Here is a 17086-nt window from a genome sequence, read left to right as displayed (position 1 = left end):
AAGTTATAAATTTTCTGAGAATGTACATTTTTGATGATGATTCTATTAAGAAGATTAGTGTGCACGTAAGTGAAACAATACAAGAAAGGAGTAAAAACAATGCAGCTTTTTTTCTGGGAACACAAAAATTTCCCAAATTGAAAAATGTTAAAAATTACTAAATTTTTATCTCTGTCTTGCTATGATATAATAATCAAGTCGGTGGTGAAAACACACCATTCTCCACACCACACCAGCCCCCAACCACCCCTTCGGAGTATAAATGTCATTTTTTTGACCCATCATTTTTTACTTTAATGTGTTACCTACATTCTATGTCGATACCAGCCTTCAAAGCCGAGATTTTGGTACCTTGGCTATTATGAACACAGGTCATGCCGGAAAGCCGGGATGCAGGACCTTACAGGAGGACCCAGGAGTAGTAAAAAAACCCAGTAAAGAATGCACATAATCAGCCTTCGGTTTAAATTATCAAATACTATTATTTACACACGATTGTAGATTTTAGAATGTTTTGAACCTGCGCAATAGGTGTTTCATGTCTCCTCAATTTCGTATACGGAACATTAGTTTTCTAACAATTGCCACCCAAATGTCGGTGTTAAAGCTATGTATTTCTTAGTGGGTGGTTTTATGTGAAGCAATTTGACAACAAAGATTTAGCGCAGTGTTGTGACATCTTTTTAACATCCTCATGCCGGCCTAAAATACAAACAAAGCTTGTTTTTATTTCAAACAGGATATAATGTTGGTTCAATCCAAGAGAGTGTTAAAGTTGGGTGACACATTAAAAGTGAAAAACTAACAAAAAAAGATGAAACATAAACAAACACCTGTGAAACATTAACGAAATAAAAACACATTATGTACTTGTCGATAGTGTTGATATTTTTCTTTTTTTAATAAACCACTTTTTAATTAAAAAAATTATATAAAACTTATATATTTACAATAGTAACGTTTTTAAACATATTTTCACTATAGAACGTGAATTATAATGTACAAAAAAGTCAAATTTTTGACTTCATTTTAATATAAGTTTTAGTCTACATTTTAAAATTATGTTTATAATAATCGTTTTGCAATATACTTCTACTAGTGGAGAAGTTTAGTTTTCCTTTGTGAACACTTCCTGCATTTTGTGTTCAAAGAGCTTTCAAAACACCCTTGTACATAATTAATATTTTCCATAAAATCTTCAAATCCTTAAACTTAAAGGCGCTTCCCTTTTCCTCCAGTTTCTTGTTCGTATTTCTGAAAAGTTTACCGTTTTTGACATTTTGTTATTCCAATGTTTGAAGGTCTGACTTACTTGTCGACAACTGATAATAGGACCAAAGCTCCTGTGTTTCCACCTTACTATATGATCGTATACTAAACCGCTGACATAAGCACATAATTATTTGAGTAGGCAGAATCGTCCGAACTCAAACTTCCGGTTAATGCTAATTTATCATCGTCTATAGTAACTAATGCTGCTTTGTTCTTCCTGAGAACAAACAAATGATATGGTATAAGTTTTTTGTATGCAAGAATTAATAACACAGTGGATATCATCAGTAATCCATCAACGCTAAAGAATGTCCATCTTGGTCCTATTTCCACGTATGCATAAGTGACGAGAGCAGGACCTATTGTTCTAGCTGCTCCACCGGTAGCCGCAAACCAGCTTTGCATTATACCCTAAAGAAAGACACATGCAAATGTAAATAAGATTTTTGGATCACCAAGTACATATGGAATATTTTTCCTTGAAATAAATAGCATGGGTGATACAGGACACTTTGAAGGCAGACCAAGTCGAAGTAATAGCCTAAAAAGGTTAAAGTCAAAGTCCTTATTCTCTAAATTAGCAACTTTGTGATTCTTCTCACCTGTGGTTTTGGTCCTAAAATCTTTGAATATATTGTGGTTGTCATCACAAGTATAAATGGATATCCAATTGAAAGAAATATCATTCCAATAATAAACTGCGGAAGCTTGATTTGTGGAGTAGTTGTACACCAATTATACTCTTCAGGACAGCCAACAAGTTCCTTTGCAGATTGCAGAATCTCAGAAGTTGCATTAGATGGTACTGCGTAAAAGTGGAAAAGAATACTGTTATTTGAGATGATTTCTTTTTCGAAAATACTTACGTGTGAACCACGATAAGATTTTGCAAGCATTATAGGAGAACATTTAGCTTATAAATGCACCAATAGCATTATTGTAAAAAAAATATTTTAGCTACCTGTTGGTTTAATCTTTGGAAATGTTGTACCCCATGGAAGGTGAGATATGAAACCAAGCAAAACTAACAGAAATCCAGCAAGTAATATGAGACGCTCGTTGAATCTAAACAAAAAACAATAACCGTAAATAAAAAAACTAAATTTCGTTTATTAAGTAAATAAGGTCTGGTCTACAAATTCACCTTTTTTCAAGAAGGTCAGAAATTCCAAATGTAAAAACAGCTATTATTCCAGCAGCAAGGAAAAGAAGACCAACATACAAAGCAGTTTCTTCTCCATTCCATGCTAATTCATCCATAGCTAATGGTGTTAATATTCTACAACAAAATTAAAAGAATATCACATTAATCAAAGCAAAATCAAAATAGTTGTATAAAAATGTATTTGTAATACTTTTTTCTTTGTATATTGTCGTGTTTACTAATACAAACTTACGTTTCATAAAGACCAAACGCACTCTGTCCAACAAAATAAAGGACGAGGGTTGCGATGATTGCAATTGGGTCAGCTTTTGTGTTTTGTAATCCATGGGCTCGTAGAAGTTTTTCTATGAAAGTAAATATGAATATTTCTACAAAAGAAACAACTACCACTTTCAACCTAGGTTTAATTAAGAAAAACTCAGTGTGCCTCAGATATACTTTATGAACTTTTGTTCTACGTACATAATTCTTATAGAATCAAAGCTATGCGCACTCGTAGTAAACGAAACTCCCTTGCATTTAAAATTGTCTTTTAAGAGTACAGTGTTACATAAGTTTTCCTTTGTTATCATCACTTACTGTATTTATTGATACTCTCATCTCCTTCATGATCCTTGTATATATCCACATGAAATTCTTGATACCATCCAATCACAATGGCTATATTTGCTATTGCGATCAATATACTGGCAAATGCAGGCGCAGTATAAAGGTTAAGGTACAATCTAAGAGTTGATATGTAGACACCTTTATCACCTAATGGTATTGTTGCCAGTTGAACAGCTACAAACGAAATATCAGGGTAAATGTGAATAATAAAATAAAATAATAAGAATAAAATTGCGTTGTATTTGATAAAAAGAGTGACATGTGGTGTCTTTCTTTCTGAAAGCTTTAAATCTTTCAGTATTGTTTATAAACTTATATCTCAAAGTGAAATCAAATTAAAGAGAAAACAAGGATACGCAAAAACTCTTTTCCATTTATTCTGACTTGGTCGGAGAAAGTCATTAGCGAATGCGTCTCTTAGAATGACACAAGTGTAAAATTTCATTAAAAAAAGCTTCATCTAAAGTGTATTTAGAATATACGCCAATTACCTGGTCCAAATGAAAAACCAAGTCCGTGTGCAATGGACATGTATGCCATGGCGCTTGTGCGTTCTTTTAACGTAGTTGATTCTGCTAGTACAACACGTGATACCACATCGACACCTAAAATTATTGTTTAAATATACGTCGTTTAAAATTAAAAAGAGAGAACTCGATTCTTGACTATTCCAGTGTAAAGGATTCTGCTAGAAAACTTACTTTTGGCACTTCACTGAGGTGATTTTTTAGATAGCTGAATGACTGGTAAATAGAGGTGTCAGATTTAACGTACCTGTTGATAAGCCAATCAAAGTACGCGAGAGTATAATCATTGGAACGCCAAAACTGCCAAAAGCTTCTGCATAACCATAAAGAAAATTCCCGACACCAAAAAATATTAAAGATATTAGAATTGGTTCCGTAGAGCCTCGCTTATTAGTCCAGTGACCAATAATAAAGTCTATAAATATTCCTGCCAGTTGAAACCCGACATTCGCCCATCCAGCATAAATTGGCGTCAAATTAGGATCACCTCCTACCTAAATAAAATACGCGAGATTGAAAGAAAGAAAGAGATTTAGTTTTAGGATTAACCTAGTGAACTATCGAGACGGCGAGAAGAAGAATCGGAAAATAAGATACATTTCAGCAACATTGTTAAAAATAATATTTAACGCCATTCCTGTTGCTTTTAGTTGTTTTAGAGGGTGGTATACTTACTTTTTGTAAATAAGGCCATATGGAGGAGAGCACGATAGAGAAGGCTAAAGGAAAAGGTACAAACACATTAAAGAAATTGACATAAAATATGGCGCCATAAGTTTAATATTTTGGCGGTAAAAGGAACTTTTTAAGTGCTCACAGTTTTTGAATCATAAAAAGGAAATATTGAGGTGCAATGACGTGTAAAAAAGACGTATTAAAATTTAGAATAACATTCCTCGGTGAGAAAGTTAGTAAATATACTGTAAGCTTTTTAATTTTGCAGATCTCCTGTGGGTTATGTAAACACTTTGGCTTAGGTAAAAGAAATTTTTTTAATGTCCAATTTTAGTTCTTTATAACGGTTATTATTTTTCATAAAACAACACTGGACTATTCTTATGTTTATTTCGTTTCTTTTGAAGAATTCATAAAATATGAGATCTTTGATTTCTCAGTGTTTAGATGTGAAAACAAAAATATTCTACGTTTGTTATAAATATATAAGCTATGAAAGTTTGATGTTCTGGTACGGCTACATTTTTTTGTAAAAATAAAAAGTATGCGACTACTTTGTAGAAAACAAACAGAACTAGAAAATCTCATTAAAACTTATAATCTTATATTTGATTTTCTTTAAAAAGTTGAGAAAATCAATTAAACCTTTTTATCACTTCACTGTTTATTCCACTCTTTATAGCGTACACGAGTCAACATGGACTTGTCAATGCTGACGAATACGAATTTAATAACTTCGGTCATCTCTTAAGTTGGAAAGATAAACAAACTTACATAAGCTGTCGAAAAACATAGTCAGACATAAGATCTTGATCGACAGCCATCTTCGCTTTCTTTGAGATGGCGTTTCATTTGATACGCTCACAAACTGTTTCCTAGTAATAAAAATAAGATATAAATAAATGAAGTAACAAATACCTTTAAAATGTATTAAAAATAAGACAAAGAAACAAATATGACAACAAAAACGTCGTTAGTATTAGTTTGCAAATGTCTAAATTTTTTGTTATAGGTTTCTGAATATACTTAGAATTATTACCCTTTCTCCATTTAGACAGTAAAAAAAATCAACAAATAAATGTCCTTCAAAATATTTAAGACTTTAAACTTGTCGTTTTTGTCACCTATCAAAGAAACCTTATTACACGTGCATATCGCGGCTCGTTTGTGTAACAATAAACATTAATTTTGCAATTTGTAGATTTTCTAACAAAAACACTTTCCAACAATTAACGTAATGAGCAATTTTGATTGATGCGTCGTTGTCATTTCGTAATGATGTAAAATGGTTTAATTAAAGAGAGATTGAGTTGACACCAGGACTATTTTAGTTTCTCATGACGATGTAGGATGGATTGGATGTGGAGGTTAATGTGCTCATTTAACATGCCTGAGGCGCAGTAATGATTTCTCTGCGTCGCCTAATAATATTTATCAAACACCTCGTTAGCGATCGATGATGAATTCCATAGCGATTTAGCACAAGCGCAAAGAAGTTCTGCTTTCATTAACCATTTTTTTTAATAAAAACCTGGTTAATAAAGTTAAGAATGTTGAAGTTAAGATTTTGTTCAAATTAAAAAGAGAAACGTGCTCAGCCTGAATTTATTGATAGGTTAAAAACAAAATAATGTGAGTCTAAAATAACTAATATTATTCTGATCCTCATCATCATCCATAAATTTGACTGTTATTCCCTTATTTTCATAAAAACAAAAAGAAAAAACATCTGAGAATGAAAAAGGGCGAATAACGATCCCATATGGTCAAATTTTATATCATAAAAAAACGCTGCCTTTCCTCGTTTTTCTTTTCATTCGTAAAAGCATTAGAAGCATATGAAAATTTTGATTTTAGCAAAACATATGTATAGACATTCTCGTCCCCAGAGCTGTTTATCTCAAAAAAAGCCCTGGGGTCGAGAATGATGTATAGGTTCATTGAGAGAACTTATTTCTATAAAATAAAATATGTGAAGTCAAACAGAATGAAAATCACTCTAGTGTGCTCTTTACAAGCCTGTTCTTTTCTAAAAAAATGCAGTCATGTCTAACAACAAAAGCGGCTTTTTCTTATTTATACTTTCTTGGAATTAAGAACAAGCTAATCAATAACCATATCCTTCAAAATAGTAATAGAAAAATTGGCAAATACTTACTTACTTCAAGAAAACACTTTGATAAGATACGTGTAAAATATGACACGAAAAAAGACGAAAGCATGTGCAATTTTTAGCCTCCCCCTCCCCCACCTCCTCGTCCATTAAAATCCCCACGTGACATTCCCCTGAATTTCACGTGGGTTTTTAGCGCGGGTTATTAGCGGCTATTTTGTAAAAATAAGTATCATTTAAAGATAAACTAGCACTCATCCGACATTTGAAATTAGATATATGATCAATCACAGGAAAGTTCAAAATTGCAGAATTATCTCACTTAATTATGGTGATAATTAACTGTATGACTGATAATATCTTTATGTGAAGAAGAAGCATTTGTATCAGAAGCTGTAATAGGTTTTAATGAGCAAAATATTTCATATATGCAATAAAGTTTCTTTTTTTAATTCTCCCCCTTTTATTTACGTAATAAATTTAAATTCAATTTTACACACTAATTTTGTAAGAGCAAACATAGATAATTATATATATATACATGGGATGACATTAAAAACAGGAAGCTTTAGAGAAATGAAACAGAAAAATGTAAGGTTAAAACAACGATACGATGCAAATGCAGAACAAAACTTGGACAATAGGACAAACGAGAAAAAATAAGTTTATCTGCAGCACAAGCAAGTCTCAAACAAACGTCTTAAAAATTAATCGAGGCTACACTTGTCTTGCTTACCCGTTCATCTCGACTCCTCTACATAACTTGAACTGACGACCAATGGCTAGAGTCCTTCAACTTATAAGTTTTCTTAATAAAGAAAATAATTCGTCTCAAGTTTCCATTGATAGGATTATAACCTAGAGTCGCATTGCAATCCTGTTCCACATTTCGATATTATTCATAATAATTTTACTAATATTATTTATATAACTTGTATATATTATTTAAATTCAATCTTCAAAACCCATTATCATCTTTTTATTTATTTTTTTCGTTCTGTTTAATAATGTATTTTTATTTACACAAATGGTTTATTTTTTTATAATTAGAAAAAACAAAAAGTTTCTCCTTACGTCTGAAAGAGTTTTTACACCTTAGGCTTTCGCCGGACTTACATGTTTGTTTGTTTCTTTTAACTGAAATATAGTTTGGTAGCTATGCCGCTATATCAACTGTTTAAAATCTCCTGTTATTTGTTTTTTGACATAAAAAAAAGAAAAAAATTAAAGACAGCAACAGTGTTTTAAGGTGGCGAGGTTTGTGAGAAAACATATGAACTGATACCTATTGGTTAAAATGCGATTTATTTTTTGTAGAAAACACAACACTGACCCTCTGGAACAGCTAAAAAGTCGCTATAAAGCAAGAAGTAGTTATATAGGACCGTAGCAACCAGATCAAAAAATTCAAAGTTTTTATATAATCTAAATTCTTGAATTTGCAGAATTTGCGAAAGACCCTACGACGCAAATACATAAAACGATTCGGGACTAATTTGGGCAAAAGGAGTTTAATAGAACTGATCGTCATACTTGACTTTGTTAAGTCTAAGCTTGGAGGCGGGAACTATTGACCAAACATTCAGATTACGTAAACAAACATCATAAATAAAGTCAGTTCTGTAAACAAAACTTTTGCCTTAGTTCCTTGTTTTGTTATCTGAAAATGATCATTTGCATTTCCAAGTAAATGCTTAATAAGATTGATACATTAAATTAAAAAAGGAATAAAGTATTACGCAAAAACATAAAATAATTCATTTTACAATCCTCTTATTCTTCCTCTTATTTTATTATTTTCTCTTTTCTCCATTTGTTATTTTTATTATTAAAAACAATAGCTAATACATGCTTATGACGTCATATTCTTGCACGCGAGTAGCTGTAAGATATAATTAGTAAATGTTTCTATGTCTTAACTCAGGAAATATATATGTTTAAAAACAAATTATTTCGTCTAATGATCCAACGGAAATTGGAAGTTTGTAAATATCCCATTTAAAGGTGATTGAATGCAACACATATCTGTAATTGTAACATTATGCTGTCAAGATTCACAAATATCAGCAGATGAAAAGAAAATGACTAGCCCTGCGCCCCATCAATCTAATGCCTCGAAAAAGCGTTCAAAAATATCTATAATAGAAATACACCCAGGGTTATTAGTATTACAAACTTAAGCAGAAGGCGAATTTCTCAAATTTTAAAATGGATGATTTTTTAATGTTAGCTACAGTGTATATTACAAAGGTAAAAATGAAGAATTAGTTTGTTAGGGACCATCTACTTTTACATCCTTCTGAAGAATGAAACCCTATTTTTTAACCCTATCAGACAAAGACGTATCACGTTTCTACAAGTTGAAGTCAGCAAAAAATTGATTATTTTGTGAAAATCTGCTCATCATTGAATTTTCATTGATGACATATTATTTTTTATAATGTTTTTCCAGTAAATATGGTAAAGTGAAGCCCGTCAGCATTTTTTTTTTGATTTATTATTATAAACATAGCCATTAAAATGATAACAATTGTGGTTTTTAGGTAACCGCTAATGAACCATTAGATTAGTTAATTAGTTTTTTATTGACAACTCTGTAATGAGGATTAAGATTCTAAAAACCAAATCAGCTCAAGAAAATTTGCATATAGCAAAACTATCACAAATAATTCTGGTTGTTACCCCGAGAATTTTTTTCCCGTCGGGCATCGTTTTTTATGCATCTTTAGTATAAAGAAGTGATTTAGAAGCCATTTTGAACAGAGTTCAGCTATCTTCGGATAAATAGTGCAAAAATTTGTGAAAAGTACTTTCTCAAATTGAGAACTAGACGTGAAATGTTTGTATAAATTCTTGACATCACAACAAGCATAATTATAATTTTTTTTGTACTATTGTGCTAAGTATTTATAATGAATATTATGCTTGTTTAAATGACTCTTAGGTGTTCGCCCATTGTAATACCTTGGACGTAATACCAAGAAGACATGAAGTTCGTTCCCTTTGTAAAGTTGGATAATTAAACAACATGCGCGACGAGTATTCATTTAAATTGTGCAATGTTGATAATTTATTCAGCGAAGACGCCATTTTTTAGTTTTGAAAGGGCAAATCTAAGCCATCAAAACATTTACAAGAGAACAATGATCACAAGTCCGTCTATGTCCTTGTGCTTAACCTAATTTAAAAAAAATAACAACAACGACAACAACAACAACAACAAAAATAACAACAACAATAACAATAACATAAAAAAAGCAATGTAACATTACTTTTGTGATAGCTATAAGCATCGTTTTTCACAAAATTTAAACATATCATTACAACGGCTTGTAATATTTCTTCCAAGAAATTGTATTATTTTCAAACTACTATTCTAAAAGCTACGTGCAAAAACAAAAACAAAATACTATCAAGTAGACAACTTCGGGATAAATCAAGTGTTTTTATAACTATCGCGGTTTCTACATTCACTGCATGGAGAATGTCACTTTTGAAATGTAAAAAACGGTAAATTGAACTCTGTGATTACTCTTTGAATGTGTGTATGCCATAATCAGAAGCAGGATTTATACCTTTTTTAAACAAGTAAATTTTGCTCGCAAAATACACATCAATAAACTTGTAATGATGCATTTCTTATTTTTTTAAAAATTGTTTAACTTCTGAAATGTATTGCGTGAGCCATAATACATCTGATGAAGAATGTTCAACTTCTGTGTAAGCTAACTAGCAGTTATGTTCACACCAAGACTAAGAGGTATGCATGAGTGCAGGTAAATACAAGTGTAAAACAAACACTGCGTGCAGGAACCACGTGTAAAGCACTTTAAAACAGTTCTCGACAAAGCAGCATAAACCACAGATATCATATTTACTCAAGGCGCTCATTTATTTCTTTAAAGGGCGCTTATTCGGAAACAATGCAATATCAAGTTTGTCAAAAAAAACTTATTTATAATTTTGTAAGAAAACTACACACTAATACTGAGCATTTATATGCTTTTGCAAAGTCGGTAAAAGCTTTTGTAATAAAAGAAAGTATACTTGTAAGACACAAGATAATTTGGTTGTGCATGCAGTGAACTTACTATTTCCATTACCTTCTTTTTTGAACGTCTCCTATAAGGAACAAATTGTACCGTTCCTTACGAGCTCAAGTTTGCCTTATTTCTCACATCATTCTTTCTTTTTATGGCAGTGTACAGAAGAATTAACTTCCTTTCTGGAGTTCCTTTTTTCTCTTTAGCAAATTTAGATAGTTTAAAAACCAATAAATAAATGCGTCGGTATTTTTACAATCTTCCTTTCGTGTTCTTAAACATCACGAAAGTTCAGTTAAATATTATTGTTATATCGTGCTGTTTATTATACACGAGGAAATAAAAGTCCAAATTAATACTCAGGATATAAATCCGTAAAAATCCTTCCGTTTGATTGTGTCATCATTAAAAGCTCTATTTGTTGTTTCCTGGAGCGTGCAATCAAATTGAATGTGTTCATCAAGATGGTTTTTTAACAAATTGAGGTAAATAACTTTTAGGCATGCAAGTCAAATTTTTTCGGTCAAATCCCTATAGAAAAATCATTTTATTCTGTTTTCATTTTTTTGTAACTATAAATTGAATTTTCTTTCTTTAATACCTTCTATCGCTGCAGTAAATACCTTGAGTTTTCGAACTTGCGTATCTCCAAAGTTGATATAATGACCGAGCTAATCAAAGAGTTAAAAATTATTTCATGATGCAAAAATATCGGATTTAAATATGTTTATTTCCCTGAATATTTCCATGAATATTTCTATGAATATTTCCAAACAACTTCAATCAAAAATTGAAATAATTTTTTTCAAAACCACGATGATGCAAATAAATTCTTATGGTAAAATAATTATGCAGCTGGATAATTGGACAAGTATTTTACACACCATAAACGCTCTATATATACTTCAGCGGTTACGGCGTTTAAATCACGGAGTAAATGCAGAGCTAAATACAAATTTTATAGCTTCTCTTTCTGTTTTACTAAGGCTGAAACATATCCAATTATAATCCATGCCACTTTTTGTCAATTCTTTTTACAAACAAACGCGCCTTTAAGGCTTATTTTTTTGACATTTTAGGATGGCAAGACAAATCTTATTGTTAAGTAACCTAGCAACAAGGTTGGTTTCGAATGTAGTTACCGCAACGAGAACACGCTACCACACTTATAAATTTCCAAACTAGTAATATTGGTTACAATTATAATTACAACATATATATCAGGATAATGTAAAAATTTAATTTCATGATTCATACCCATGCAAATGTAACAAAAATATATAAGACTAGTGAAATGAATCCGTCGTTAGTGGCAGCTACTTTTTTTAGCTCACAGAAATACAGATAAGCAACAGAAAATGAAGAAAAACCAAAACAAACACATATGTAGGATGAGAGACATGGCAAAATATATACTTACTGCCACATGTTTTACCACTTCTGTCTCATTCAACAATTACCAAAGAAATGGAAACATGATCACCACTCATCAACTTGTTTCTAACATACAGACTTCAGATCTTTCTCAAAAAACTCCTTTATTCACATTTGTTGGTATTGACAAAATGTTTTCAGTATGATATTCAAAGTAGATATCAGTTGGGTGCATATGACTATGCAATCTATGGAGCACTGTTTGAAGTGCTATACGTAATTTTCAAAGGTCTTTTTAGGATATTTTAATAGTTGAATTGAATTTCAAGGGTGATAAATAAAGCATAGGATTGCTTTCATTTGTATACTATATTGTACATCACTATTATATGTATTATATTCAAAACAATTAGAGTTTAAATGAATGAAAAACATATTCATTAATGTATTGAGAATTCTAAATACATGGCAACTCATAGCTTGTTACAGAAATCAAACATAATTTAAATTATTATATCTATTTTAAGCATCTTCCTTGTGTGAGACATTTTTTGAATAAGAAAAACTAAAATTATACGAACAAACATATCGGTAACTATAGATATAGCAGCTTAACCAATGACGGTAAAGAGTTTTGCCTTTACAGGGACAGGACGGAATAAAATTTCAGACACGGATTTAAAAACGGATTTAAAAACGGATTTAAAAACGGATTAAAAAAGGATATAAAATGATTCGGCCGGTAATTAATCAGATAATTAGCATCTTCGTTGCACGTAACCATGCTACAGGATTTGCAGCAACATGTTTTTACATCGATATCACTGGCAGGTTATGCATCGATCAATTACAAACTAAGTCTCTTTGGTTCGGATTCTTTGCAACACAGTGTTTCTACCACGGAAATATGCATTCACTACGTCATAATATAAATTTATGTCATATCTTGTAAACTAGGAAATTTGCAGGAAGTAAAGAGACTTTTATTATTAACAGTCTTTTTAAACATAAATTATGTGATTTGTAAAAAAGTTTTGTTAAAAGTATAATGACAATGTAACGAATAGAATAAGGGTATAATAATGAATAATAATGAATTAAATAGATATAAATAGCCGAAATATTTTAATGCATATTAATTCGCAGATAAAAAAGTCACGGAATACATTTTCCCTCCATAATCTATTTTTGGAGATTTAATTTTCTGCTGAAGATTTACGTAAAATGCAATTGTACTTCTATTTAACATAGGAACTTTGCTTCCGTTTTAGACACTTAGCATAGGGGATAAAGAACACAAGACAAATATGAGATTTTTTATGTTAATTTTCCGTTTTACCAATTTATCACATCCGGCGATTTTCATCATTACTGGCAACAGTACATTTTTCCAAACATTGTAAAATAAAAGTTCTTACGAGGGAGAAAGTTCTTTTCAAACTAATCTATTTATTTGTCGTGTTTTTTACCACTAACTCATATCAGATGTTGAAAGTAGCTAAATAAGCTAATAATCTGGATAAACATGGTTTTCAATTTGTAAGCAAAATCCTAATTCCCCTAAATATGGAAATTAGTTGATTAGTGATTGATCAATAGAGAATGCTGTCTGAACGCATTAACAAACTTATGAAGTTAACTTTGTCTCTTTGTTGAAAATATTTATCCTGTTTTTGTTGAGTCAGATTAACACGACACCAAACAGTCTATATTTGTAATATCTGTTGATTAGATGAAATTATACTTCGCTATTTTGTATTTAAGAAGGTTAACTTGATTACTTAATTTGTTTGTTTGGACATGACTCCCTATTCCCTTTTTATTATAAATATGCTCGTCTGAGTCATTATTGTAAATAAACTGTGAGTACAGTATAACATTGTCACATCATTGTTGCCTTGGTAACAGGGATTTACCCTAATTTACTTTATACATTAGGAAATTAGTACCTTGGCCCGTAGACAATGTCCGTAAATGTCATTGCACTTAAAGGCAATTTATATCAAAGAAAGCATGGTTCTAATTTCCGTGGGTAAATTTTGTTATAATCTAATGTGGTCACATTATATAACAAGTAATGCAGCTGATATGTTATAATGAGTTCTTATCATTTTCATTTCACCTTATTTGGTTATAAAACTGTGTCCAATATTCCTGATTGACGATGTAAACGAGAAACCAATTTGGGGACAGTAAATGTGTCAGGCTAATTAAAAGATTGGAATTGGATAAAGACAGCTTTTTTTCTTACTTTAAGATAATAAGAGAAGCAGCGTTCAAAATTCCAGAATAGACCGACTTTCAAGGTATGCAGTATGTTTCATTAGGATGTTTGCTACCTATATAGAAGGACTAATGTGGGCAATGTCATGCTTTTAATTCTCTTTTAATTGGGTTGCCAAAGTATCATTAGAAATAAGCCAGTCATAAAAATTCCATAATGAACATCAAATGGTGGCTACTGTCTGTGCATTTCTCTTTCGCAACATGTCATGTCATCCTGATAACCAATTTGGCATTGTTGGGTCTTTATATAACACTTAATAATTTAAAGGTGCTAGATTGTTAAATAAAAATTTATCATACTTAGAAAAACAAAACAAAATATGATTGAGTATTTGCCCTTTTTTTATAGATAGTCACAAACGACTCGAATTTAAAGAGACGAATCTTTAAAATTAATTAGGCATATATATATTTCGTCACTGTGCTAAAGCATAATCAATTGGCCCAAAAACTCAAATGATTTACTGTTAACAACTGTACAAGTATTTTTAATTACTTTATTTCTTTATTTTAAAACACTTAATCTTAAAACTCAGCACTTAAGTTAACAATCATTTTATTCCAACACAATATATATTTTGTTTTTATGCTATGTAATATAACGGAAAAGAAATAAGCTAAAAAACCACCCAGAATAAAATATATTATTCAAAATATTATTGCTCAAACTGCATACAATATTTTATTGCATTGCATTTATTATTTTCGTTCAATTTAATTTTCGTCAACGCGTACAGCTTTATATGCGGCAATGATTCATAAACCAATTTCTATAACTTACACTCAAAATCCGCTAATCAAAACTTGTTAACAAAATTAATTGGTTTGTTATTTGCATGATTTCGCAAATGTTGGAACACAAAAAAACATCCAATATTATTTCCCTCCAGGTAATTGTATTGGGGATAGAATTATTAACTAATTATTTTTTTTTCTTTGCTTTAACTACTGTTGTTTCGGTATAGTCTTTCCATTCATGTATTTATAGAGAAGTATAGAAATAGCAAAAAGTTTGTCGACTACAAAATAAAGGAATTTAAAGATGCGTTCACATATCTCCATCCCAGAATTTTCATAATTTCTTCCCATTTAAGGCAAAAATCATATAAAATAATACAAAAGTTCCATTTTGCGCGATTCAAACTTTTTACGGCCTTATCTTTTGTTTTTATTTTTCAAATCTTACCCACATCGATTCTTCATTACTTTTTATTTCATCATGTAATCGTACGTTAAAATTCATTTATCTTTCGTCAAAACGATTATACCTAAATTTTCTCAATTACTTGTCGCCATGCGATAGTATGCGACTATCATAGCTTAACCAAGCAAAATATTGTACGTAATTTAAAACATTTATCAGTAAAAAAAGTAAAATTGATAAACATAGATAAAGAAAGATAGCCACTCACAATTCCTTTGTTGGAATGCAACATTTTTCTTTTGTTTTAAGATCCATACTACGGCTTTGACTCCTGTAGATATTTATTCGTTGCACTTTTGAGGATTCAACAGCTTGGTCGCCTCTTTACCGAGTACCGTAAATGCTTAAAAATATTACTTGTAATTATATTAACTGCTACTTTATAAACCTCTTTATGTATATCTGGGGTGAAGAGCATTTACTTATATTTTAAATAGATCTCCTTCGCACGGGCTTTTTTACTTCATCTGTAATTGCATGAATAAATAGCTTAGTTAATTATTAAAATCCGGTTATTCCTGTTCGGTTTCTCAAAAATGTTTGAGAATATAAGATGCACGCAAGTGAAATAACAAAGATGGGACTCACTATCATATTAAACCTTATCAGGGACAGGTGGGTGGGTAGGTAATTTTTAACCACCCCAACCTTTTCGATAAAATTTATTTCAGATGAGGTATAGACTAGAAGTTTTCTGACTTTAAATTCCTCATATCAAAATTTTAGAGATTTCGTCGGATCTGGTTAGAAATCTAATTGTAACTGTGTCTATTATGTATAAAGCAAATATTGCAAATTAAGTGAACAAAAATTGAAGTAAATGCTTTCGAAAAACAACAAAATTAATGACATCAGCATTTATTTTTAACGTCTATTGATGTTATGGCTAGTTACTCTGCTAAACCATAAAAAGTTTTTTCTTCTATAAGGGTAATTGTCCCAATATTGCCCCCCCTTTCCCCCCCCACCCTAAAATCAAAACTAAAAATACACCACCACCCAAGAAATAGAGGCAATAAGCACCAGAATTGACACGCAAACAATAATTTCTTGTCATACGCATCACCTCTTAATAGCTACAAGAAAGAATATCAGGGAAACTGCTAACGTGTTGAGCAGTGTAGGCGTAAGCGACAATCAGCTTATGATGGCTAAAAATTAGACCAGCAACAAGGCTGATCAGAAAATAAGTTTATCTTCTTAAAAAAAGTACATTGATATAGATTTATTTCGGCAATTAACCTTGCACGTTTTGCACGTGCCGTAAAGAAGATCAAAATTATATCATTAATTATTGTGCGTTGCTTAGTGTTAAAAATTTATAAAATCAGAGAATAATAGCTTAGCTATCTATTAAGCTGTGCATGCAAGTTGTTCATATGAATTGATTTTGACAACGTAGGGACCAGACTAACAGGGAGCAAGCAGGGATGTGGCGGCTTTAAACAATTTTTAAAATATTAAGAAATTTAACAAGTCTAAGGTTGTGCCTTAGATAATTGTTGAATTTTTGGATTGGCTAAAACCTCCCTCTTCTGTGTGGATGGTAAAACTTCAGACCTTTTATGTGTTCTTCAACGTTGAAATTTCATTACAATCAAACATTAACGTTGAAGTAATGCTAGCGCATCGACTGGGTACTAAGTTCACCCAAAACAGGTCAAACAAACATCTTTCAGGTCTCAATCAACAATGAATAGCGGACTAACTTTCAAATTAAGGGTACAAATTGTGACCTAAACTAACATTTTTAAGATTCTGTATTTGTAACTCTTTTTCTATCCTCTTTTTATCGTTTGCATTCATTTTTTACAAAAT

At 31.2% G+C, this 17086-nt stretch overlaps 1 protein-coding gene across 4 annotated transcripts; it reads right to left on the bottom strand.

Moving 5' to 3' along the window:
* Window positions 1-836: 836 nt before the first annotated feature.
* LOC130656439 (major facilitator superfamily domain-containing protein 8-like) lies at window positions 837-15719 on the bottom strand. Of its 4 annotated transcripts, none has more exons than XM_057459291.1 (11): window positions 15477-15719; window positions 5023-5123; window positions 4249-4292; window positions 3821-4067; window positions 3538-3651; window positions 3017-3220; window positions 2670-2781; window positions 2417-2551; window positions 2234-2337; window positions 1875-2077; window positions 837-1683 (listed from the first exon to the last, which is right to left on the bottom strand). In XM_057459291.1, the coding sequence occupies exons 1-11, from the start codon at window positions 15521-15523 to the stop codon at window positions 1375-1377; spliced, it is 1620 nt and encodes a 539-aa protein (XP_057315274.1). In that variant the 5' UTR covers window positions 15524-15719; the 3' UTR covers window positions 837-1374. The 4 variants fall into 4 exon arrangements, with proteins under 4 accessions (XP_057315274.1, XP_057315277.1, XP_057315276.1 ...); XM_057459294.1 differs by lacking the exon at window positions 15477-15719 and adding an exon at window positions 11825-12107 and having other exon boundaries at window positions 838-1683; XM_057459293.1 differs by lacking the exon at window positions 15477-15719 and adding an exon at window positions 7098-7331 and having other exon boundaries at window positions 838-1683.
* Between the last annotated feature and the right edge of the window lie 1367 nt (window positions 15720-17086).

Source organism: Hydractinia symbiolongicarpus, chromosome 9 (genome assembly GCF_029227915.1).
Source record: "Hydractinia symbiolongicarpus strain clone_291-10 chromosome 9, HSymV2.1, whole genome shotgun sequence".
Classification (NCBI taxonomy): Eukaryota; Metazoa; Cnidaria; class Hydrozoa; order Anthoathecata; family Hydractiniidae; genus Hydractinia; species Hydractinia symbiolongicarpus.
This window is presented reverse-complemented; position numbering and strand designations above follow the sequence as displayed.

Coding starts and splice junctions, on each gene's coding strand:
- LOC130656439 (XM_057459291.1), bottom strand. CDS start 15,523: ATGGATCTTAAAACAAAAGAAAAATGTTGCATTCCAACAAAGGAATT. Junction 4,068..4,248: donor TATGGCCTTATTTACAAAAA/GTAAGTATACCA, acceptor TATTTTATTTAG/GTAGGAGGTGATCCTAATTT. Junction 2,552..2,669: donor GCGTTTGGTCTTTATGAAAC/GTAAGTTTGTAT, acceptor ATTTTGTTGTAG/AATATTAACACCATTAGCTA.